General features: G+C 57.8%; 8 protein-coding genes across 8 annotated transcripts; 4 read left to right on the top strand and 4 right to left on the bottom strand.

Annotated features, from left to right (window-relative positions):
• Positions 1 to 55: 55 nt before the first annotated feature.
• Positions 56 to 523, bottom strand: TRAVEDRAFT_133440 (HET-domain-containing protein; the record flags this gene model as incomplete). The annotated part of the gene is made up of 1 exon (XM_008045464.1): positions 56 to 523. A coding segment is annotated over one exon (468 nt), but the record flags the coding sequence as incomplete, so codon positions are not given.
• Positions 524 to 1,466: 943 nt separating this feature from the next.
• On the bottom strand, positions 1,467 to 3,981 carry TRAVEDRAFT_74624 (HET-domain-containing protein; the record flags this gene model as incomplete). The annotated part of the gene is made up of 3 exons (XM_008045465.1): positions 3,868 to 3,981; positions 3,340 to 3,805; positions 1,467 to 3,259 (listed from the first exon to the last, which is right to left on the bottom strand). Exons 2-3 carry the CDS (start codon positions 3,782 to 3,784, stop codon positions 1,467 to 1,469), a joined length of 2,238 nt encoding a protein of 745 aa, XP_008043656.1. The 5' UTR covers positions 3,785 to 3,805; positions 3,868 to 3,981.
• Positions 3,982 to 4,959: 978 nt separating this feature from the next.
• On the top strand, positions 4,960 to 7,842 carry TRAVEDRAFT_23655 (uncharacterized protein; the record flags this gene model as incomplete). The annotated part of the gene is made up of 6 exons (XM_008045125.1): positions 4,960 to 6,656; positions 6,720 to 7,010; positions 7,128 to 7,147; positions 7,430 to 7,524; positions 7,566 to 7,635; positions 7,688 to 7,842. 6 exons carry the CDS (start codon positions 4,960 to 4,962, stop codon positions 7,840 to 7,842), a joined length of 2,328 nt encoding a protein of 775 aa, XP_008043316.1.
• Positions 7,843 to 7,877: 35 nt separating this feature from the next.
• Positions 7,878 to 9,539, bottom strand: TRAVEDRAFT_66902 (peptidyl-prolyl cis-trans isomerase Cpr7). The gene is made up of 6 exons (XM_008045466.1): positions 9,385 to 9,539; positions 9,247 to 9,334; positions 9,068 to 9,191; positions 8,616 to 9,015; positions 8,342 to 8,548; positions 7,878 to 8,273 (listed from the first exon to the last, which is right to left on the bottom strand). The coding sequence occupies exons 1-6, from the start codon at positions 9,497 to 9,499 to the stop codon at positions 8,080 to 8,082; spliced, it is 1,128 nt and encodes a 375-aa protein (XP_008043657.1). The 5' UTR covers positions 9,500 to 9,539; the 3' UTR covers positions 7,878 to 8,079.
• A 1,260-nt stretch (positions 9,540 to 10,799) lies between these two features.
• On the top strand, positions 10,800 to 12,366 carry TRAVEDRAFT_134054 (uncharacterized protein; the record flags this gene model as incomplete). The annotated part of the gene is made up of 5 exons (XM_008045467.1): positions 10,800 to 11,063; positions 11,134 to 11,447; positions 11,500 to 11,689; positions 11,754 to 11,771; positions 11,830 to 12,366. The coding sequence occupies 5 exons, from the start codon at positions 10,800 to 10,802 to the stop codon at positions 12,364 to 12,366; spliced, it is 1,323 nt and encodes a 440-aa protein (XP_008043658.1).
• A 1,327-nt stretch (positions 12,367 to 13,693) lies between these two features.
• Positions 13,694 to 14,076, top strand: TRAVEDRAFT_52372 (uncharacterized protein; the record flags this gene model as incomplete). Its single annotated transcript, XM_008045264.1, has 3 exons — positions 13,694 to 13,865; positions 13,929 to 14,007; positions 14,067 to 14,076. The coding sequence occupies 3 exons, from the start codon at positions 13,694 to 13,696 to the stop codon at positions 14,074 to 14,076; spliced, it is 261 nt and encodes an 86-aa protein (XP_008043455.1).
• A 44-nt stretch (positions 14,077 to 14,120) lies between these two features.
• TRAVEDRAFT_74629 (DNase I-like protein) lies at positions 14,121 to 20,208 on the bottom strand (the record flags this gene model as incomplete). Its single annotated transcript, XM_008045468.1, has 24 exons — positions 14,121 to 14,366; positions 14,433 to 14,508; positions 14,573 to 14,605; positions 14,665 to 14,838; positions 14,892 to 14,945; positions 15,006 to 15,169; positions 15,226 to 15,388; positions 15,442 to 15,473; positions 15,533 to 15,581; positions 15,640 to 15,688; positions 15,749 to 15,882; positions 16,028 to 16,163; positions 16,237 to 16,290; positions 16,359 to 16,426; positions 16,500 to 16,605; positions 16,753 to 17,039; positions 17,097 to 17,213; positions 17,301 to 17,599; positions 17,662 to 17,831; positions 17,891 to 18,068; positions 18,125 to 18,208; positions 18,259 to 18,381; positions 18,441 to 18,622; positions 19,994 to 20,208. The coding sequence occupies 24 exons, from the start codon at positions 20,206 to 20,208 to the stop codon at positions 14,266 to 14,268; spliced, it is 3,048 nt and encodes a 1,015-aa protein (XP_008043659.1). The 3' UTR covers positions 14,121 to 14,265.
• A 1,078-nt stretch (positions 20,209 to 21,286) lies between these two features.
• On the top strand, positions 21,287 to 21,997 carry TRAVEDRAFT_60776 (uncharacterized protein; the record flags this gene model as incomplete). The annotated part of the gene is made up of 3 exons (XM_008045469.1): positions 21,287 to 21,576; positions 21,634 to 21,839; positions 21,977 to 21,997. The coding sequence occupies exons 1-3, from the start codon at positions 21,387 to 21,389 to the stop codon at positions 21,995 to 21,997; spliced, it is 417 nt and encodes a 138-aa protein (XP_008043660.1). The 5' UTR covers positions 21,287 to 21,386.
• Between the last annotated feature and the right edge of the window lie 157 nt (positions 21,998 to 22,154).

The raw sequence follows: 22,154 nt of genomic DNA on the forward strand, positions 1-22,154 counted from the left end.
TGTCCATCTGAGGCGGAGGCGGCCGATCCTGGAGAAAACCCTGTGTGGCCCTCTCCGCGCTGGCGGCTATAATAGTCAGGTGAGCATAGCGGTATATGTCGTGCATGTGTCCGAGCTCGTGCAACTTGTCTTCATCGGAGTCTTGGATGATACACAGGCTGTCGATCCAGAGGAACTGAAATCCGAGTGTTTGTGTGACGTAAATCGCATCGCGAATGGTCGCGGGAAGGAGGAAGGGGTCGATGCGGCGGGAGTATGTGGATATGTTGGTTGTGGTGGTTTTGTGGACTTGGTCGCCACCCCAGACGTAGCTGAGTGTGAGATATTTACCGCGGCGCCCACTGGTTGTGACTAGGCGCGGATGATTGATGTCGGTGCAGTCAATGAGACGTGTGGGGAGGAAGGGATCCGGAAATACTGAGAGAGCGATGCAGCGTTCGTGTCCATAAACACACTCATCGATATGATCCTTAACGAGAGCCAGTGCTCGAGGAGATCCAACGTCCAGGATGGGGCTTCGCATGAAGATATAGGGCGCTGCAGGATCATCTGATGAAGGAAATGTTAGCTTTGGCACGACGAGGGTGATGAGTAATATGCCAACAGACCTGGAGTTGTGTGTACCAATCCCGTCAAGACAAGCCTCGATCCGTGGGCAATCACAAGTATGCATTGGCAATTTTCAAGATGGGTCCAACGCCTTTCCTCATCAGGGGCAAGCCGTTCCACGTAGCTGCCCACAGTGAGCTCGAACGTATCCGGCCACGTTGCAGGATCGTAAACTGGTTCCGTCCGAATGGCTGCCGCTAGAAATCGACACAATACGCAACCCGCGAAGGCACGGGAGTCCAGATCTGGCAATGAGGTCCAGTACGAATAGGACTCTGGCCACTGGTCGTCGAGCAGATGTTCGTCCCCGGATGGCGTATAGGTTAGTCCGAATTGCATCGCGAAGGGTCCCTCCCAGCAAACTTGGCAGATAGACGACGGCCTAGGAGACAAGGTACATTCACCGACACGTTCTTCGGAAAGGAAGGGAGGCAGCTGAGAGTTCGGGATATCCATGGAGATCAAGTGGGGTGGCGGCGGTGCCTGGCAATATGTATCGAAAGTGAGTGAGTGAGCGATGAAGAGAGCGAAGAAAGCGGATGTCCTTTCTGTTATTTATCATCCCCATAGCGGCTGTCCATGATCTTTGGGGCGATGGGAAGTGTCTTCAGGCATTCCAAGCGAGCGAAGGTGCTGTACTGATTCCAGTGCCTGTCATGTCATAAAATCGTTTACCGTGGGAGACGAAGCGGGGCGCGGGTGTTCACGGGCGCGGAGCAATGGAATCTGGATAGCCCCGTCTTAACACGCTGATGTGTAGTGCAAATATAATAGACCATGCATCAAGCTGAAAGCTGAAAGTCCAAAGTTAGCAGCAGAGAAAGGGCGCGAACTTGTCGAATACACGCACCGTGTACCTACACTAGCTCGATGCTCACTGAAGGGTACTCATTGGCCTTCAGAGCACGGATGACCTCGCGCGCCGCTTTCTGCGCATCCCCTTCGTTTTCCAGCCAGTCCATGAAGCTCACGGAAAACCACCCAACCCTACGGTAGCTGACCTTCCCACTGCGCAAGTCTGGTCCTAAAGGGTTCTTCGGATGAGCAAGTGTGACAACGAGGCCAGTCGTTGAGCTTTTATCCAGCAGAATAGGGACGGCCCACGTCTCCTCTGTCCCCGCGTCAGCTTCACAATCGAATGCTGCCGTCCCGGAAAGCAACGGCCCATCTACCTTGGCGAGTCCGTCTGCGGGATGCGAGCTATCGCCGACCCCCTGCTCGTACCGCGCTTGTTGAACAGACTGCAACGCGATCTCGCGATGCTCGGGGGAATGGCTGGGGAGCAACGAGCAGCGTATCAACGGTGCGCACAGGACGAGGGACCCGCCCGTCACCCGCCCAAACGGGACCGTGGTGTCCTCGAGCGCGACCTCGCACCTCTCCACCTTCGCGATCTCCACCAGAGAGGCCTTCGACGGGGGTGTCACGCGGTGGCAGATGAACTGTCCGTCCACCGCCGCCCACGACCACGACGGCGCGCGGTAGCCCTCGGGGCGGTGCATCCACGTAAACGGGTCCTTGGACCAGAGCAGGTCGAGCAGGAGGCTGTGGCGCCATAGACCCGCGAGATAGTCGGACCCGAGGACGCTGTGGAACTGCTGCGCGACCGCCGCGCACGCGACGAGCTTGTCCGACGGAACGGTGGCCATGCGGCGGCTATACTCCTCCACAATTTGTTGCCACACACCGTGCATCTCAGCCCACTCCGCGGAGCCGGGGCATGCGAGCGCGGCGGGCGGACCGGGGCGTAAGAGGGCGTCGGGCATGCGCCGTTCTTGCAGGATCTCACAAAGCGAATTGCGGACGTTGCTCTGGGTTGTGGTCTGACACCGGAATTGAAGCGTGCGGGAGGTGAAGATGAGTACGCGCGGGGACATTAGGTACTCTTGCATGCACCATGCGCGTGTCGTGACGGGTCCGAGGTCGCCACTGTACAGCCAGGCGTGCGGAGAATCGACGTGTTCCGTATGCGAGTGGTGTGGGGTGATGTGTATCGTGCCGACTTTTGGTAGTACTGTCATCCCAGCGCGCTCGGGAGCAACGGGAGGTGGAGGGCAAATGAATGGAACAGTAATGTCGCCGCCAGACAAAGGGTCGTTGAGGTCCATCTGGGGCGGAGGTTGCCGATCTTGGAGAAAACCCTCGCTGACCTTCTGGGCGCTGGCGGCTATGATAGTCAGATGCGCATAGCGGTATGTGTGATGCATGCGCCCGATCTCGTGAAGCTTGTCCTCGCCCGAGTCTTGGATGATGCAGAGACTGTCGACCCAGAGATACTGGAACCCCAAAGTGCGTGTTACGTAGATCGCATTGCGGATGGTCGCGGGAAGGAGGGAAGGGTCAATACCACACGTATATGCGGATATGTTGGACAAGGTCGTCTTATGGACTTGATCGCCGCCCCAAACATAGCTGAGTGTGACGTATCTACCGCGACGGCCGCTTGTCGAGACCAAACGTGGGTGGTTGAGATCGGTGCAGTCGATGAGACGTGTGGGGAGCAGAGGATCAGGAGAAACCGAGAGAGCGATGCAGCGTTTGTGCTTATGAACGCACTCGTCGATGTGCTCTTTTGCGAGAGCCAGTGCGCGTTTGGAGCCAACGTCGAGGATGGGGCTTCGCATGAAGATGTGGGGAGCCGCCGGATCATCTGTTTACTCCCATCAACATTTGGGCCAGCGCGGATCAATAGCCTAAGGACATTGTAGAGTGAAGTGCATCCCAACTCACCTGGAGCCGTATGTACGATTCCTATGAAAATCGGTGATTTGTCTGTGACGACGAATATGCATTGACTGTTCTTGAGTGCAGTCTGATTCTCGTCAGTGTCTTCTTCCACATACGCCCCCACCGTGAGGTTAAACGGCACATCCCATGACGCAGGGTCGTATGTAGGCTCTGTCCTGATCGCTGCATTCAGAAATTGACACCATGTACAACCGTCAAGGGCCCGGGCCTCCATCGCAGCTAAAGTGGTCGAGTAGGAGTAGGATTTTGGCCATCCCCTGTAGAAAATCTGATCACCCTGGGGTGGGCCGCAGGGTAGTCCGACATGTATTGCGAATGGGCCCTCCCAGCAGACCTTGCAGATGGAAGAAGATCTAGGAGGGAGCGATTTCTCGTCGACATCACCCTCGGCGGATACGGATGATACTCGACAGAGGGTGGGATCCATATTCGTCGCAGGAAGAGAGGACTAGAGAGAGATGTCTGTCAGAACAATTCAAAGTCATGAGAGGAGATCAGCCCCATGCTTACTGCGGTCGATGAGGCTCAAACAACATCTACTCAGCGAGTGGTAAGAACACTATTTCCACCGGACCAAGCCGGGCCTCTGAGGCCTTTCAGTGTGGCGTATGTGTGTCGTGCTCCAGACGTAGCAGTCCGTGTCGTGCTCGAGCCAGAAGATCATATGCGGATTCGAATGCCAGTGCATGGATGATGCTGCTGAGCGGAAGGTGTGTTGTCAAAAGTTTGGGCGCGGAAAGGCAGCGGGGTGGGAGTCGATCATTTCCATTTAGGGAAGCTTTCGAAAGAATAAGGAGTCCGGCCCGAAACAAACTCTTCCCAATCCGGGCCAATTCAGACGGGCGCACTGGCAGTCTTGCCGCTTCTCCCCTCTGTCGCGGCACTCGTCTGGACCTCCCACCATTATTACACGATCTGTCAACGGCTTTTAGTCTTTGGGATTATCGCCCATGTTGAAGTAGCGGTGAGTCGTGACTGGGCAGACCGATGTCGCTCTTGGTACTGCTCGCGACTCGTCGGAGCGAACTGTTAACCAGTCGCGTACCGGCCACTCTATCCCTGTCAATCGAATCAAGGTACGCCGAATTTGCATATTTGCATAAGCAATAGAAGGCTCAATCTATGTGCAAAGTCGCCAAGGGCATGGCTAGCTAAAATGCTCAGCCTGAGCTCGTTTGTCTGCAAGTCTGAGCCAACGTAGGCCAACCATTATAATAAACGTCAAGGCCCTCTCGAGTTGATCACCGCCAAGCTCCAAAATCCCTATCCTACCCCCGCCCTGGCGCACCTCTTCACGTTATTCTCGAATAGGCATTGCATTGTCCGGACCGACATCGTCATGTCCCTCAGCGCTTTTCTCGTGGCTAAGTTCGACACGCGTCAAGGGTGTGACCCATTGTCCTCCGTGACGATGCTTCGAATATAAAGCAGGCGATACCCCGCCGATCTCTCTTCTTCCTCCCACTACAGCCATATCCACCAGCCTACACATCCGTGTTTACGATCAAGTTTGAGCTCAAAACAGTATGTTTTGGACAATTGCACACCCGCGCGCGACTCTGACTGATATCATCCACAGGTCTGTCGACTACTACGATATTCATGGACGTAGAAGGACGCTTGCGCTTCACGCGCTACACCGTCAAGCGCGATCCAAATGGCGTCGTAATCCAAAAGAGCAACCCGTACCGCGGCCTGCGCGCGCCCAACGGCTTCATCTGGGCCCACTTCGTTAACGAGTTCGTCTACATCCCGCGCGTCCCGAGTGTACGCAACTACGTCACCACCTGGTCCCGGAGTATGGTCAAGGCTCTCGGCGAGAACTACGACGAGATCGAGGGCCTATGGCACACCCCGCTCGTGCCCCCGCGCCTCATTCGACCCTGGCCTGTGCTGAAGCTTCCCCCTGGTCACCCTGCTCAGCCCGAGCCCCCGCTCGGCGCGATCGATGAAGGATGCAAGTGGGAGCATTCGGATTTCATGTGCTACTCTATCCGCGCGGATAGCTCTGATGACCCGGACTGTGACCCGGCCAAGAGCCTTTCGGTGTACACTCGGCTTGTGCCGCGTCGCTGCCCTTCCGATCCTTCTGAGGAATGTTCAGGGCGAGTCGTGTTCAACGAAGACGTCGATTCCGCCAACGACGGTCAAGATATGCGATACGACTTCCTGTGGTGCAAGCACTTCAAGTCACGGCTGGACGCGGAGGACATCGAAGACAGTCACCGCTCCATAGCTCGGGCTATCACGGAGTTGACCGTAAAAGGAGTCATTGCTGACGGCAACGGCGGACAAATCATAAACAAACCTCAATTCACCACTGATGACGGCCAACCTAGCACACTGACCATAGACAAGTCCCTCTACAAGATCAGGGTGCGAACTTCATCCTGCATTTCGACGCCCGAATCCGGCATATCGACCTCCAGCTCTCCCTTCCAGTCGCCCAGGCTCGACCCTGACACCTTGGGAGAATTGCTCGCATCTGCCGATACCGCGGTTGCCCAGGAGGAGGGTACTGCGACAACGCAGGATACAATGTCGATCGAGGCTCTTGACCTCAACGCGGACGCAAGTTCCAGTACAGACCAGACAGCAACATCAAAGGAGGCTTTGCCTGAAATCGACCCGTTCTCAATCGATGGCCTTCCGAAGCTGGAAGAGTTCCTCCCCGACGGCTTCCTCCCCGACATCCTCCTCGTGCACGACCCCGACCGCGCCACCCGGCATCGGCAAGCGGCGAGCGAGCCCGTGAAGTACAAGCGCGTCACCTACCAGCTTCCGAACGCCGCCAACATCGATGTAACTGAAGCGAAGACGGAGGCTCATGTCGCGCACCTCCATTTGCGCGAGACCAACCGCCTCGGGACCGGCCACCACTCAAAAGTCTACTCCGCCCCGTTCACGCTCCCACCGCCGCTCTCCGCGCACTCGCGCACGGGGCAGGTCACGGTCGCGGCGAAGCTCGCGTTCCCGCACTGCACCGCGCACACGCTGCTGCACAACGAGGCGCGCACCTACGCGCAGTTCCCGAAGCACTTGCAGGAGGAGTACTGTGGGTTCAACGTCGTGCCGCCGTGCCGCTTCCCTGTACCCGTCGGGCCGGTCGTGCCCAAGTGCTTCGGGTTCTACCTCCCGGTCGGGGAGGACGGGAACGTGATCTGGCGAGAGGAGGAGGGCGCTAAGCACAGCGAGTGTTCGGAGAGCCGGCCTTGCAAGGTCAAGTGGCTCTCGCCCATTTTGCTCATGGAGCAGTGCGGCGAACCCGTCCTGCCGGAAATGTTCACCGTCGACCAAAGGTACGTCCACGCTCCCGCGCGCCGCGTCTCTCGATCTGTGTTGCTTACTGTCCATCTTACTAGGACGGAGGTCTTTTCGCTCGTGCTCCGCCTGCACGACCTGCACATCACGCAGGGCTCGTTCTACGTGCGCAACATCATGATCCAGCCGGGCCCGCTCTCGTTCCCGCGCGCGCACCGCTCGTTCAAGCGCCCGAGCTTCCGCATCATCGACTTCGGGCGGGCGCGCTGCCTCGATTTGCTCCTCGCGGGCAAAGAGGAGAGCAGGCGCGGGGGTTACATCACGGACTTGCAGAGGGCGCTATGGGACGAGGAGAAGCAGGCGCGCGATGAGCTGTTGATCGAGGACTGCGGGTTCTGAAAGCTGAATGAGTGATGAGTGAAGGTGCAGAACACGTAGAGGGGTAGGTTGCGTGTGCTACTGTTCGCGATGTCTGTTGGTGTGCTAGTACGATCATGTTTGTGGCGAAGTTCTGAATGGCGATTCGGCAGTGTGTTTCCTATATGAAGTCTGAGCCTCGTCGCGATGTGCACAACTTACAAACTAACCCATTCCGATTGCGAGTGAACATGGCAACGAGGTTTCCGGCCATGGAAGTGACGTCAACCCATCCAGGGCGAACATTTACGCCCACCACAAGCAACTCCACGGGATGGCTGCGCCCCTTGCGAGGCCCCGTCTTGGCATACGCATGCGGCGTGCCAACCGTGGCAGTGATAGCGATGCACGCGATCGGCCTCCACAGACACTACATATACCTCCGTGTGCGAAGAAAGCGGAGCACACGACTCTTCCCCCACGATGACCGATTCTACGAGCAACAACAACGGCAAGTCTGAGGGGTGGTTTGGCAGCTTGGGGGACAAGGTAGCGCACACAGATGATGCCTTGAACTTGGCTACTGACAGCCCGCGAAGGTGAACGCAATGGCGGGCGGAGGCGCCTCGAGCGAGACCAAGGAGGACAAGCTCGACAAGTGTGAGTCTGGATCGTCCGAGCTCTCGCGCGTGCGTGCTCATAAGCGTCGCAGCGATCGACTGGGTGCAGGAGCACGTCCTTGGCCAGGGCAAGCAGGACAACGAGAGCGCGACGGAGCAGTTCAAGGACGAGCAGATGAGCGACTTCCTCCGGCGGGAGTACAAGAGCGCCACAGGGTCGGACTTCTTCGTGAAGGACAAGTCGTAGACGCGGCGGGCGCGTGCGCGTGCGAGGGGACACTGAGCAGAAGGAGATATCAAACCTGTACACTAACGTTACCATGAAGCACTATACTTAAGTGCTGCTTCCCATCTTCGACCTAAAATGCGACAGCGGCAACCGGAGGGTGAGGTTGCCGGTCAGCTTTAATGCTACAAGAAAGTTACACTTCGTAGGGTCCCGTCCCAGGGCCTGATTGACTTCTAGCGTGGGCGACCCGCCCGGTCACGCGAACATCTTCTTGAACTGCGCCTTCTCCTTGTCGCGCTTGCCCCGTAGACGACCGCGAACTTTCTCGAGCTCACCAATGATCGCCTGGTCCTCCTTCACGAGCGCGTGTGCCTTGACCAGCGCCTCCTCCGCCTCGTCGTCCTCCTTAAGCACGACGTGTGCCAGTGCTTCACGGTAAAGCGCCTTAGCTGTTAGCAGACGGTGGTTCCGAGTCAGCCGGGGAGGTCATAGAGCGCGCGCGGGGAACAACACGAACCCTTGTCCGCGTCATTAAGTGCGAGCGTAGCGATGGCGCGATCGGTAACGCGAAGGGCGAGACGCGCGTTGGGAGCGCCGCCCGCGCGTATCGCCGCCAGTGCGGAGTTGAGCAGGAGAGGCGCGAGCAGCGCCTGGAAGGAGTCCTTGAGCTCTGGGGGAGTGTCCTCGGGGAGCTGGATGTGGCAGTCTAGGTACCGGATCGCCTCTGCGGAACACGAGCGCCGCACGTCAGCGGACGAGCGGGAAATAAGCAGGCCGCCGCGAACACGTACTCTGGTACTTGCGAAGCGCCTCTTCGTGTTTGCCTTCCTTGAACAGCTTATTTCCGACCTCCCTGACCGAGCGCGCGATCTTAAGCGCGGCCTCGGGGCTAGCGAGCACGTCTTGACCGTCCACCGGGTCCTGGTCTTCCGGGTAGTCCTCATACACGTCGCCGTCCGCCACGGCAGGCTCGGCGAGCGACGGGTCGTCCGGGGACAGCTCTCCACAGTCCGCGATGACGCAGGGCTCGACGGGGACGTCGCCGCTCGCGGTCTCGGTGTTCTCGACCGCACGCACGATGGACTTTCCGCGCAGGACCTCGCCGAAGACAACGTGCTTATTGTCGAGGTGGGGCGTGGCGTTGCAGGTGATGAAGAATTGCGAGCCGTTCGTGTTCGCGCCGGCGTTGGCCTGGAGCAGGGTTCGGATCGCATATGGCAGGACTGAACTCGGATGTACGCACCATGGAAAGGAGGAAACGCTTCGAGTGCTTCACTTCGAAGTTCTCGTCCTCAAACTTCTCGCCGTAGATGGACTCGCCGCCGGTACCGTTCCCTGCGGTGAAGTCGCCACCCTGGATCATGAAGCTATTCCATGCGTAAGCACCAGAAAATATATGGGTCTAGTTGTAACGCGACGTACCCCTTGATTACGCGATGGAACGAGCATCCCTTGAAGTGGAGAGGCTTTCCAGCACTCCCTTCACCCTTCTCTCCCGTGCACAGCGCACCTGCTCACGATTAGACTATGCGCGTCAGATACATACGCATGGATACATACGGAAGTTCTCTGCAGTTTTTGGTACAATATCGTTGTACAGCTGCATGACGATCCGTCCGGCCGGTCTACCTCCGATGGTAATGTCGAAGAACACGAGGGGCCTCGTCGACGCCATAGTGGATGCTAAGAATATTTCAGAGGTTCGTGGAGTAGATTGCGAGAGTAGTCAAGATGCGATGGTGGTTGGAGGAAACACATTTTGAGCATTGCGATGGGCGCGTTTCGAGAAAGTGCGAGAATGAGGCCGAATGCTTCCAAATCGGGGCAAAGGCTTCCCGGCCCGGTACATCCGCACAAGTGTCATTCCGTAAAAGGCAAGGCAATCATACTTCGCGCGCTGTGTCGCGCGGCGAGCATTCACAGGGACCGCAAACAGCACAAAAAAAGCAACAGTATTTTTTGTAGGTGCCTTCATATTATATATTTACATTTACGTAGGTCTCTGAGCCATATAGATCTTGCTGAGGGGTTAGATGATAACATCTGTTGAACTCAGAGCCTGGAGACTACCTGGAGACATACCAAGTACCGTTGTGTTCGCAATCACAATGCCATACTACACTCACTCATGGATTCATAAACTCCCGAATACGTAATTGGAGAGGGCCTGTATAGCTTCCGAAGGCTGCCAAGACACCGTGCCGGGCCCACAGGACGTGGTGATCCCGCTCCATGTCCATCGCCGGGGCTATGTACACCTCCGCATGGTGCACACATAGATACCCACTGCGTCTACTGTCCGCTGCGACATGTGCAGAGCCTATAATAGGTGCCATATGGGAGCTGCGTGCAAGAATGGCGTATGGGGCACCGCGCAGTGGCGACCGCGTCTAAACTTGCCGATAAGCCGAGACGCCTTCCAAATGGGGACCTCCATGTGGGCTGGAAATTAAACGAATTTGACCTGATTGTCCTCGTACCAAACCTCCGACTCTCGGCTGGTACTCTGTTTCGTGCATCTGTCTGTTCTCTGCGGTACCTACTGTCGTGGACGACGGATCGACGCCACGAATCTCGACGATGACCTGTGGGTACCTCCGCGGCGGCAGCAGTCTTACAGCGCTCTCAGCGGTACGTGCGGCATGGGAAAGCGCAGTGCTTCTTGACCGATGTTCCTCATGGTCATCAACTCTACCTGGGATCTTGTCCGCCTTGGTGCCTGCCCGACCACGCGCGATGCCTGCACGCCATGGCCTTCTCTATAGTTTCATGATCAGCCACAGAGATCTCGCTCGGAGACCACGCGATGACTCAACACGATTGGGTGGTCCACAGCCTAGTGGTATCAAGGGAAGATGTGTTGTAGATGACGCCGGACGTCTCACCAACAACACGCGGAGCTGGATATAACTAGCCACATGCGGCGTGTTGGTGCAGCACGACGCCCCTCGAGTCATCGACTCGCCACCACCACCATGGACGCAGGCCTTCCGCAGTACGAACGCTCTCCGTTGGCTCGTTCTAGCACTTCATCCGCATCTCGTGGTGTGCGCCCACCGACGGAACATCTATACCATCGATTCACCTCGTCTAAGGGTCAACCCTGGCTGACCCTTAAGGTCGCTAGCAAGGCTCCTGCTTCCAGCTATCTTCCCGCTTTTTATCAGGGCGAAGCTATAACTGGTAGCGTCGTCCTATGTCTAGACCGGGAAGAGACCATCAAGTCAGTATCTGTACAAGTAAGCAAAAATACTATCGCACCAACTTTTACTTTCACTTACTTACGTCGATTTGCACGTCGGTGGACAGCTTTTCGGGCAAATGACTTCCTCCACCACGGATGTCCTCAATTTCCTCCAAATATCTCAGGTTCTGTGGCCCCCGTCTTCGTCTTCGGCGCTTCAGAACAGCTCCCAGAGTACCGCTAATCCGGGAAAGCTATCTGGGGAACACAGTTGGCCGTTTTCACTCACCTTACCCGAATCGTGTCTCCTCAAGTCGCCAAACGGGCTAGATCAATCGTATTCCCTGCCGGCATCGTTCTCGGAGCGCATGGCCAGGGTTCACATTCAGTATCAAATTGTGGTGACAGTACATCGAAGCAGATTCCGGGTGGATAGTACGTGAGTACCCTAGATATTGCTTAGTTGCCGTCTGCGTACTGAGTTACCCTAGCCTTGGCACCGTCGTCGGCTACTGCCCCAAAATCCAACCAGGCGCGCCATCGCTAGCACGCCAGATTGCCTATCTGGAGAATAGCCCGTTAATCGGTCCTGACGGAGATCCAGATGGCTGGCAACTCCTCGAGCCTCTCCGCATCAACGGCTCAGTCTTCTCCACTCGTTCCGTAGAGGCCACCTGTACGGTAAGCTCATGTACAAGAGAATCAGGTCGTGTCTATATACTAAAACTGTATTTCCGGTGTGTAGCTCGCGTTAGCTAAACCCGTGGGTTCACCGGTCGCTTTTTGGACTTGATCGTGCCGACCTTGACGTCGCCAAACAGCTGTGTTATACGCGGGGAAGCGTCATACCCTGCCTTATGACGATCGAGACCACCGATCCTCAGGCCCTAGACCTCCTTTCTGCACCGCGGAGCCCAGTCGTCCGATTGCTGCGGCGAATTTCCACGCCGGACACCACGGCTGGCTCCGCTGGCACGAAAACGCTTCCGGGCTTGGAGTTCGAGAGCAGTAGCCAGGAGGTGACCGCCGCAGTGTGGTGGTCCGAACATGCAAGGGACCCGAGAAGCCCTCAGAGGAGGGTGCTGCACGGGGAGATCCATCTCTCGCCCGGGCTGAAGCCCACCAGCAGATTGGGCAAGTTCGAGCTCTCAGTGAGTGTTACGCCACCATCCTTGCGTTACCTGCTTCCCACCCTGCACGCGTGCCTAGTACTCGGTCGCCGTCTACCCTCCGAGGGCGGTCGCATTCCTGCCCGATGGCGGCGCGGAGGCGGTGCTCCAGAGCGAATGCGTGGTCATTGGCACCGTCTACGCCGCTGGGCCCAGGCCGAGAATCCACTCCCCTCCTGGATACGATGATGCGAGTTCAACGGGTCAGGCCTCCGAGTTTCGTCTCTTCCGGCGATAAAGCTGAAGCGCGCAGCGGACCACGCTGCGCGTCCCGCTTTCTGCCTCGTGTTGATATTAGGTCTCTTGTAATCCATCCGCTTTTGTTGGCCTTCCACTTCAAGCTCAGCCACCATTCTGCCCTGTGATCTCATAGGGCTGGGGCGGTACTCGTTTACTCACACGTCTCCGGAGGCTCTGAGTCCTTCCGCCCTATTCGGCGGCAAACACTGCGCCCGGAGTGCTAATTACTCTGTAGGTACGGGCCGGGCCTTCTTGCTCAATTTGTCAGGCTTCCTTCTGAAAGGCCACTTTTAGGATCCAACAGGGCCTCCTTCTCTGAGACGTAATCCTCATCGTGCGCCCCGACGTACTGCCCGGTCCCGAGGAGCGCGACGGCTTCGCGCAGGGGCGCGCCGGGCTTTCCTTTCGTGCGTATTCTCGCCTCCAGCCACGCCCCCATGTGTCGTAAGCGCCCCGGGGCACGCGCACCCCGTATCCGAACAGCAATTTGCGTCGTGCCCGTTTTCGACGGACTCGGCAGCTCTATCGCATCTTCAGCAGGTGAGTTCTTCTAGGAAGGGCAACTCATATACAAGCTGACAACACAGATCAGATTCGGGGCATTCACCGTCGGAACGCAAGAGATGCGCTGGATCTCGCTGTCCGACACCTTCGATCGCGTGGCACGCCTGCTCGGGGTGCATCTCCGGGTGGGTGCGGCGGCGGCCCTGGATGAGGTCCGAGAACTAGTGTCGGCGCTGCCCCTCCCCTCTGCGCACTGTGCGTCATCCGCTGGCGTTATGGTTTCCGTGATGCACATGCAGACGCGGAGGCAGGGTCCGCGGACGCGGTGGCGTGAAATGGTCCTGTCTCGGCCGAGTGGGCGAATACGCAGCCAACGCTCCCGAACATGTGCGCTGCCGCCGTGCCGTCCCTTGTAGCTGCAAATTTACCAAATCCATCTTCACTACGTATCCGCCGTGCCGGTTGAGGTACGTCCAGATGTCTGCAGATTTTTCGCTTCCGGGCGACATGCCTCATCGTGTACAAGCAGATCTGAGCAGTCGCCGGATCTTATTCGACATGGCAGGGCACATGTGTGCCCCACAACCCCGGCGGCGCTGCGAGCGCCCTCCCTGAGGAATCTAAAGTGACAAATGCAGCGACGCCAGCACAGACTCAGAGGTATGCGGGGCGCCAAAGGATGTATATAACGCCTGGCATGTCCTGGCGTCCCCCTCATCTTCTCTTCGTTTATAGTTTGCGCTACTCTACCGCATCGTACCTACTGCTAGCCATGAGCTCCCAGGCCAGTCGCGCTCTCCGCATTACTTTCCGCCCTCGGCTGACGTTTATCCAGACCGGCACCACCCAGCAGGCCGCCAACCAGGGCCAAGACTCTGACGACGACGTTTTCGACCAACCCAGAACCCCGCGACGCACGCCCATGGCATGCCTGTTCTGTCGAGGTAATAGGTCGTCTATCCGAGGACCACCGGCGCAGCCTGCTGACAGCGATGATGACTCGGCAGGCCGAAAGCTGAAATGCGACGGCCGCCCGACCTGCGCCAACTGTAACCGTCGGGGTCTCGCCTGCACTTACACTCCAATGTGAGCCGCGCGTGCGGTCTTCTTCGGTGGCGTGTACTGACTCGCAGACTTGTCCGCAGCCAGAAGTAATTTGCCTTCTGTCGCTCTTCCCCCGATCCTCTCGGCGCCGCGCCGCTACATTGTCCTATAACTTAATACCATAGATAGTTCGAGACATTATAATCAACTGTGCTACCCAGACCCGCTCATATGCCGTGAAGCTCCAACTTGTCCATAAGCCCGAGTCCAAGAGAACGAAGAGCGCGGACGGGACAACCTTCACCCGATGAAGTATCTCAAGAACCGCCGTTTACCGACGGCGGAGACAGGCATCGGGGAGTCTAAATCATCGCGGAATAGCACGGGCGTGAAGATGGCCACTGAAAGAAGCACCCTCGCGGAGATGTTTAGCGATCGAGGAACGACGAAAGAACGGCACAGCTTACCGAGGCGCTCGACCTTGCCCGTAAACGACTCTTGCTGCCCGACAAAGTGCAGAAACGCCGTCAGCGAAATCCAGACCTGATCCATGTGGAGTGAATGTTTCATGAGCGCTCGTAACCGTGAGTGGATAAACGGATCTTACGTTTACGTTGACCACGGGGAGTGCATCGAGGAGCTGCGGCGGCGTCAGTGAGGCGCAACACTGGTATACGAGCGTGCACATGATGCGAATACCTCGAACGCCTCGTCTCTGCTTGTCATCTCGGCGCACTTTGCGTGCAGTACGGCGGGGATCACCGGCTCGACGAAAGACGCCAAGAGCTGGAGGAGCGCATCGGCGAACGCCAGCGCCGTCTTGGGTCCGCTCTCAGGTCCGTCGACTGTGAACTCCGCGCCTGTATCAAGGCTCTGCGTCGCGCTGTTAGAACGGCATGCGCTGGGCAAACAAACCAAACCCCGACCTCACGAATCTGTTGCACGACGTGCTCGTCTCCCCGCGCTAAGAATATCTCATCCTACGTATTCGGAGCATTAAAATCGCCGGTAAACGCTCCTAGAATATTAATGGCACTCACAGCTTCAGTGGCATTGCTCATGAGCCAGTTCACGAGGCGCATAATTTCGCGGGGAGCGTTGACACCTCTGTCTTCGGAGAGCAGGTCGCTCGGCGACTTCAGCTGCCTGACAGGTCCGGGTAATCGGACAAGCCAAGCGAGGCTTGTCGCGAAACATGTGCGCTCTGCGTCCGCCGATCAGGACGAGCCTCATGCGAGATAGAAGCTGAGTTGGTGGTACCATATTCTCCGCCTATCGCCACAAAATGGTCTCTTCCGAGAGCCGTGTGGATGACCAGCGTCTCCTCTAGCCGGGTCGAGCCCATGTTCATCTGGGCCGCGACGTCGTCATCTATGAACACCGTCAAAGACACCTGGGCCTTTTCCCCAGGGAGCACTAGGCCCTAAGATAGCTGTTAGTCGAGGTCGAGTACCCCTGACGGCGTAGACCACAAACCGCCATAGCATCGATGCGCAGCCATCCGGGGCCTTGGGAAACCACGATGATAAATTTACTGGCCGCCGTGTGGTGCTGCAGCGTTACTCACATGATGTTGAACCAGGAGCCTGAGGGACGAAGCGGTACACGCACGGGACCTGCCGTAGGCAATGTTAAACGGTTGATGATCATTCTACAGCACGCCAGACCACCTACCTTTCCGGTATTTTCGATTTCCAGCGTTCTTACTACAGGGCGCTTGTATCTGGAATTATTCCCCATGGGTATCACTGCGAGCTGCCAAAAGTACACAAGAAACACGTACGAGACTAGGGAGAAATCGATGTTCGTCGGCCCAACCCGCACGCGCGGCCGCTCCTCCACGTATTCCGCGCTTGAAACATCGCGCCAGATGCGCTCTACGAAGGTTTCATATTCTGGGAGGGAGACCACGGGGACCTGCACCGCAAAAAGCGCAGCGTTTGAGCTCGGCAGACAGACAGGAGGACGGACCGCGGCACAGTCTGGTGCCTTGGGCGGATAGAAACTAGCATACGCCGTTCCGGAGGTCTTGGGCCCGGTGAAAGGAGAGGAAGAGACGTACCTGGACTTCGAATCCGGCACTCACGGGTCGGTGGTCGCTCATAGTGATGGTCGAGTGGCTGCTGTAGGACGCCTGTTTCACCGTCACCGCCGATGATGCCATGTGCAATATGCGGTCTGTCCAGGCTGGCTTCCGCCTGAGACGGAGGCATCAGCCACGTTTAGAGCGGTGGAGCAGGGCCGGCGGCTTGACAAGAGCCTTGGACGCACTTGACATCGTACCCCAAGCGGTCCGCCAACAACCCAGCGCCAAAGCGATACGAGCTGACGGCATAATTCAAACGTGAGCAGACATGATCGAAAGCTCCGCGAGCGCGTCTGGCGAAACTTACGGTGGATGCGATATGGGATACTCCACAAAGTCTTCAAACGCCTTTCGGCTGCGCCTCGAAAGGGAGAGCTGTGTATCGAGATTGGGTGCAAGCGTCAGCTCGGGACGCACACCGTGACACTCAACGTAATGGCGGCCGCACCTGATCGTACCTTCGTAGAATCGCTAGATTCTCATCCCTCAAGGTCTCGGATGCTAGCAAGTTCCGCACGTCGGCATCCGAGCAATTGATTCGGTAGTTCAGGTCTATGCCTGCAAGTTAGCGCATGTCGTGGTCACAAGGCTCTCCAGCCTCAGACAGCGCACATACCACCCTAAGTGCGAGCGCGATTAGTTTGAAATGCCCAGACGGCATCTCGATAAAGAGTGGCACTGCGAAATATATATAAACACGCACTAGCCAAAAAAGCACGTCCGTCTCAAATATATTCAACTGCACAGTCGATGGCCCATAGCCGCCGTTCGGCGCTGTCGAGTCGTCCGCCGGGATCCCGGAGTCAAACTGAAGCCTCTTTGATAGGTCGTGGAAATCCGCATTACGCTTCTCGAACATCTCGTCAAACGCCGCGAGATGCGTGTTGACAAAGGTCAATGTGGCAGGTTTTCCCTCGTACTCCCCGGCGCTGGCCGGGAACGGCGTCGGTGTGAACAGAAGCCGGACCGCAGTGGCGCCCTTGTTGCCCTGAAATTGCACACATCTTCAGACGCACACACATGGCGTAAAACAAATAAAACACACCATGATGCCCATAATACCCGCACCCACGGAGGATGTCATAATCTCGCTAAAGCAGGCGTGTAGACGCTTCTTGATGACGATTACGAGCAACATGCCGACCAACTGTTTAGACACAAGCTGTGCCATGCGCAGGAACAACAACATTAGCGCAGGGTCGCACGGTGGTCCAACTGCGAACACACGGCAAGAGAACCTGGCGCCTACCTTTTCGTACAGGACGGCCTTCTCTCCTAGCCCTGCGAACACGGCCATACACCATGCATCCTCGCGGACAGTTTTCGTGGAATAAAGCAATGCCTCTGTGGACAGATCAAGTTCCTGGAAGCCGAGCACAAGCATGTCGGGATCGTTGTGATCCTCCAAGACGTTCGAAGGGGCGGCGGTTTCCTCAGATGTTGCATCCACCGGTACTTCGACAAATGTTCCACCCTCCGAGGCCAATGACAATGATTTAGAGTGCGACGCATCGTGTCCCTGAGAGGCTTCGCTGATGTCGATGGCCTCTGGAAAGTAGACCAGATGTTCAATGCATGTGCATGGAAGATACCAAAGCCAAGACACGAACCCATCCGCTCCTCGATAGGGTCCTTCTTTCCATCGCCAAGGGAGAGAGGCGAGAAGTCTTGGATCGGCGGAATGAATGTCGACGCCGGACGCTCGAACTGCCCCCGCACCCATGCCGAAAGGTCCTGTGAAGGAAGTTTTCCGTTCACATTGAACGTTCCGACGCGGATCCTGTAGCGGTCAGCACGGTCAGCACGTCCGCGTACACTCGAGGGCAGGTAAGCAGGCACCTGAGCTCCGCCTTCTCGCATCGCGCGAACACATCTTCCTCGACCTTCGTGCGCATCCAATCTTCGCGAACCATCTCTATATCTGCGATATCGTTCCCGGGCAGGCCGGCGCTCGCCGCCGACAGGCGGACGTGCGTCGGCTTCCTGATCTTCCGCAGATCAGGGGGGATGGGCGACACTGACACCGCGTCGGTGAACTTTCGTGCGCGCGTAAATGGGAAGGCGGCGACGTACGGAGCGGCGGCAACGCGTTGTCCGCGAGGTAGGGCCCCAGCCACGCGAACGGCTCGAAGTCGTAGTCATCGTCCGTCTCCGTCGCTGCAGCCGATCAGGTGTCGGGTGGCGGCAAAGAAGCGGTAAGCACGCACCCAAGGCTTCTTTGAGGCGCCGGCATTCCACCAACACTTGGCGCAGACCGGGGATGTCGTTCGTCTGGAGGGCGATAGAGTGAAACGGGCTGCCTTGTCCGGGATTGATAGTCACCGTGAGCTCTGGGAAGGGCGGTATGGGACGATTAGACTGCGCCCAGACACTCGCACGACTGGCTTACCCGTTCTCGCCTGACTGGGGGTGAGCGTCCCGCCAGGCGGCGGCGAAGACAAGTCCATGGTCGCCCTACGCGGCTGCGACATGGAAATGGAAAAATCGTCCACTACCGGGAACGCATGTTCTACCAAGAACTGCCCTGAGATAGCGTGTATTTGCGGCGGCTTCTCGCTGAGTACAAAGACACTACGTGAACCAGCGTCAGCGGGACCGCACCAGGGAAACAACCGGTCATAAACGGGGATAAAATAGCATATAGGACATATCGGCGGATGGATGGGCGACAGAGAAGCATATGCTTAAAACATGTCCGGCGCAGTAGATTGAACAATGGCGCGCTCGAGCTCCCGTCAGCGCGGCGTGGTTACCCGAGACTCGAGGACGTCATGCTGACCACCACGAGACATCCTGTGGGTGTGCGCTCCGATTAGGATACGGATCTTCACGACTACGGACAGCTCGAGGTTAGCAAACCCGCCAGTGGCAGCGGCGTCGCTGCCGCTTGAACGGTCGGCCATGCCACCGCCCCATGTCTGCGCACGCACGCGGCAACCACACTGGAAATTTGCGAAGGTGGGCGAAGCACTGTGGATCGGACACGAAGGCCGAGGGTGCGCACCCAAACCGCCTCGAGGGCGGCGAGAACGCGGAGAGGACCCTGCGCGGCGGGCGCTAAGACGGAGGAGGAGTGAATTTAACCGCCTGACGCAGCGTATTGCGAGCAAGTCAGTCGCCTTACGGTAGCCTTGGCACGTACCGAGCTTACGGATAACTGTGCAAGTCTTGCCCCAATGTCCGAATTCACGGCCATTGCTCACGTACATGTACAGGTATGGCGCTCTCCGTTGAATCGTCGAGCATCTTCGGAGTTGGCAATAGACACGATAAGGCATCCTGTCAACCTCCACGAGATGCATGAAACAGGGCGACGCGACCTTTTCCCTCGGCACCGGCACCCCGTCGCATTGGAAACGCTGTGCGTCCGCGCCGGATTCCGCCAGTGAAGGTTCAAGCCTTGAGCTCGCGGCCGCTGGCGCGATGTTGCACCGTGAGGCGTCAGCCTGCGGCCTACTATGGCTTCTCTTGAGCCTTGAGCGTGGTCACAAGGGGTTCAAGAACTCCGCGCCAGTGTGTGCGAATCAGTGAACCGCACATCCGCCGCGATACGGGCGCTAGATCGCCTACGCGCGCGCACGAGCGGCACCTCGGTTTGCTCGTCCATGAGCGCATCGACCAAGTGACACTGCTCGACGCCGCCCGGCAGCACAGTCTTTTACGCAAGACAAGGGCGCGCGTCGAGGCTGACGCGTCGAAAGATTTGTGAAGGTCTCGTCCAACTCTCACGTCGTGCACATCCACCGCTACACTCCCTGGGCGCGCACAGCGCACATGCGGAGGACATGAGGTGGATCCTCCGCATGACACGCTGCTTGCTTCGCATGTTTACCGACCTCGCCCTCGCACACAGATCCTCTTATCTCTCAAGCGACTGGTCTTCTGACTCTCTTCACCTCCCCCGAACGCGAACGCAAGACGAACGTGTATGAACGCACTCACCATCCCTGCTCGAATTTGCCGTTCGGGCTCAGGTGCGACACCACGGCGAGGATCTTCCTCCTCTGCACTACGGGTGTGTCACTAGCACTAGACCATGTCTCGGAGTCCGTGTCGTTCCTGGGCGAAGACCGCGCCTCGATCGCGACCTTGGCCTCTTCCGTCGCCCGGATGAGGTCTTGCACGACGTCCATGGCCGCCGGTACCGCTTGCGACATCCCGAGCGATAGTTTGTTGAGCAGATTCTGTCTCCTTCGTTGTCGACGAGCTCAACTACGCAGGTTCACTAGAGGATTCGAGACGGAGGATGGTAGAATGTACTAAGTTGCTGCTCACGCATTTCGATCAAGCAGCATTGGGGGTGTCCGAGGTCCTGTACTCGGTACAAGCGCGTCTCACGCGACACGCGACCGTGCGTGCCTTTACGCACTTGTCCTTCCCGCTAGTCTCCGTTGCTAACCATAATAGACCAAGATGATAGTTGAAACGAATGTCATGACAGAGACTCCTGCAGGAGAAAGTTAGAACAACGTTACAGCACCAGCTGAGGAATTGTCTAAGGTTTGCTGCGATCGTTGCATGCCGATGATCATCCAAACGGCAAATGCCGCGCCGAATACTTGAGCGCTACACTGGCACTAGTGGGCTTCACGCACTTCTGCCACATTTGAAAGTGTCCGTTTTCTCTTGGTGAGAAAATCAGTTCTCAGGTGTCCATGTAATGAAGAGCTGCTAACCATCGTAACTTTACCAGCTTCTAGCCAGCTTGAACAGTCGTTCAAATACTTCGAAGGACCCGGAACACTGGTCCAGGGAAGACCCGGAAGAGTGCCAGCGGTCGGGAGTTGCCAGAAGGGTCGAAACTCCCACGTTTCCCCGCATAGGTCATCGGTGGCAGAGGTGGCAGAATGACCTGGCCGAGCTCCAGTCTCCGCCTCACACCATCCCTTCCCGCGAGCCGCGGCCGCGAACCTCCTAATTCTCCCGGCGGCGCACGCCACAAGGCCTTGGAGAACCCGAAGGTCGTTGTGTGCGCGCACAATCACGATGCGGCCGCCAGGACGACGCGGACAAGGGTGGGACGACGGCCGGGGGCGGCGAACGGACTAGAATGGGGACTAGAACAGGCGGGAAGGCCGCTTCGAAAGTGCCAGAACGTGACGCATGCTTTAGGCTCGGGCTGTACACTCGCCCTCCCTGCGTCACGCGAGCGCGGGGCACTCTCCAGGCTGGTGGCGCAGCTGCCCCAGGCCCGCTATATAAACCATATCACCCGCCCGCCGACGCCCCCCACTCACACACCACCCACCATCACCCAGTCGCCATCTACTACTACCACCGCCGCAGCCCCTCTCACCCTTCCTCACATCGTTCTCCTCGTCCAAGACACTCAAGCATGACTCGTACTGCACGCGCTGCCTACCCCTCCGCGGTCAACAAGGACCGCTCGGAGGCGAAGAACGGCATGGACAAGCACATCCCCAAGGGCGGCGCCGGCCCGCACAACTGGGGCCGCCTGGAGGACGAGTACGAGCTCGAGAGCGCCGCGCTCGACGACGAGCAGGCCGACTTCGAGGACACCACTGGTGTGCCCCCTCCCACTCCGCCCAATCTGCGACTGCGGTGCTGACGCGTGTGCGTAGGCCAGGTCTCGGTGAACAGCGACGCGGAGCGCCCCCCGACTGAACGGCGGGGCAGCTCGTTCACCCCCGAGGAGATCCAGCAGGGCATTGAGATCCGCAAGAAGGCGCTCAAGTCACCGGACGTCGACCTCGGCTCGATCGCGCGCACCGCGCCCGCCATCTCCACCTCGCCCTCGCAGTCGACCCCCATCGTGACCGACGCTGATGTGAGTGGCCGCAGCATCCCGTCTTCCATGCTGCGGTAGCGGTAGCTGATGTGTGCTGCAGACCAACAAGACCGTTTGAATGAGGGAGATACTGTATAGGATATAGACAGGGACGCTGTCGCAACATAATCGGGAAGAATCGAACGTCGAACGTGTAGTGTGTACATATAGCATCCGCTGGGCTCGTAGCATTGTTGTCGCCATCTGTAATTGTATTCGCTTGTGCCATCCAGCGTGATCTCGTGTGATACTTGCTTCGAAGCACTTCATTGCGGATGCTTTCCATCTCGGTAGCACCGGTTCTGTCCACATGAT

This window comes from Trametes versicolor, assembly GCF_000271585.1.
Source record: "Trametes versicolor FP-101664 SS1 unplaced genomic scaffold TRAVEscaffold_12, whole genome shotgun sequence".
In the NCBI taxonomy this organism is placed as follows: domain Eukaryota; kingdom Fungi; phylum Basidiomycota; class Agaricomycetes; order Polyporales; family Polyporaceae; genus Trametes; species Trametes versicolor.